Source organism: Nestor notabilis, unplaced genomic scaffold (assembly GCF_000696875.1).
Source record: "Nestor notabilis isolate BGI_N333 unplaced genomic scaffold, ASM69687v1 scaffold21057, whole genome shotgun sequence".
Lineage (NCBI taxonomy): Eukaryota > Metazoa > Chordata > Aves > Psittaciformes > Psittacidae > Nestor > Nestor notabilis.
In genome coordinates, this window is record NW_009936279.1 from 1 (window position 1) to 298 (window position 298).

General features: G+C 64.1%; 1 protein-coding gene across 1 annotated transcript in view; it reads left to right on the forward strand.

Annotated features, from left to right (window-relative positions):
- Positions 1-123: 123 nt before the first annotated feature.
- The window catches only part of LOC104408617 (cholesterol side-chain cleavage enzyme, mitochondrial), a gene marked incomplete at its 5' end in the record, with an annotated part of 2,655 nt that continues 2,480 nt past the window's right edge, over positions 124-298 (forward strand). The window contains one exon of the mRNA XM_010018269.1: positions 124-279. Within this exon, the coding sequence (XP_010016571.1) occupies positions 124-279 (156 nt within the window). The remainder of the gene's footprint in view (positions 280-298) is intronic.

The window sequence follows — 298 nt, forward strand, 5'->3', positions numbered from 1 at the left end:
CGAAGGGGAGAGTGGTTGATTTGGGGGCGCTGGGTGAAGGCGCTTGGTCTGGGGAGGTGAAGAGCTGGGGGGTCATAGATGGGGCTCAGCGCATTGGGCTGACCTCACCCCTCACCCTGGCAGGGAGAAGCTGGGCATCTATGAGAGTGTGAACATCATCACCCCCCGGGATGCTGCCACCCTCTTCCAGGCGGAGGGGACGCTGCCGGAGCGCTTCAGCGTGCCCCCATGGGTGGCTTACCGTGCCTACCGCAACAAGCCCTATGGCGTGCTCCTCAAGTGAGTGGCGAACCCCAGC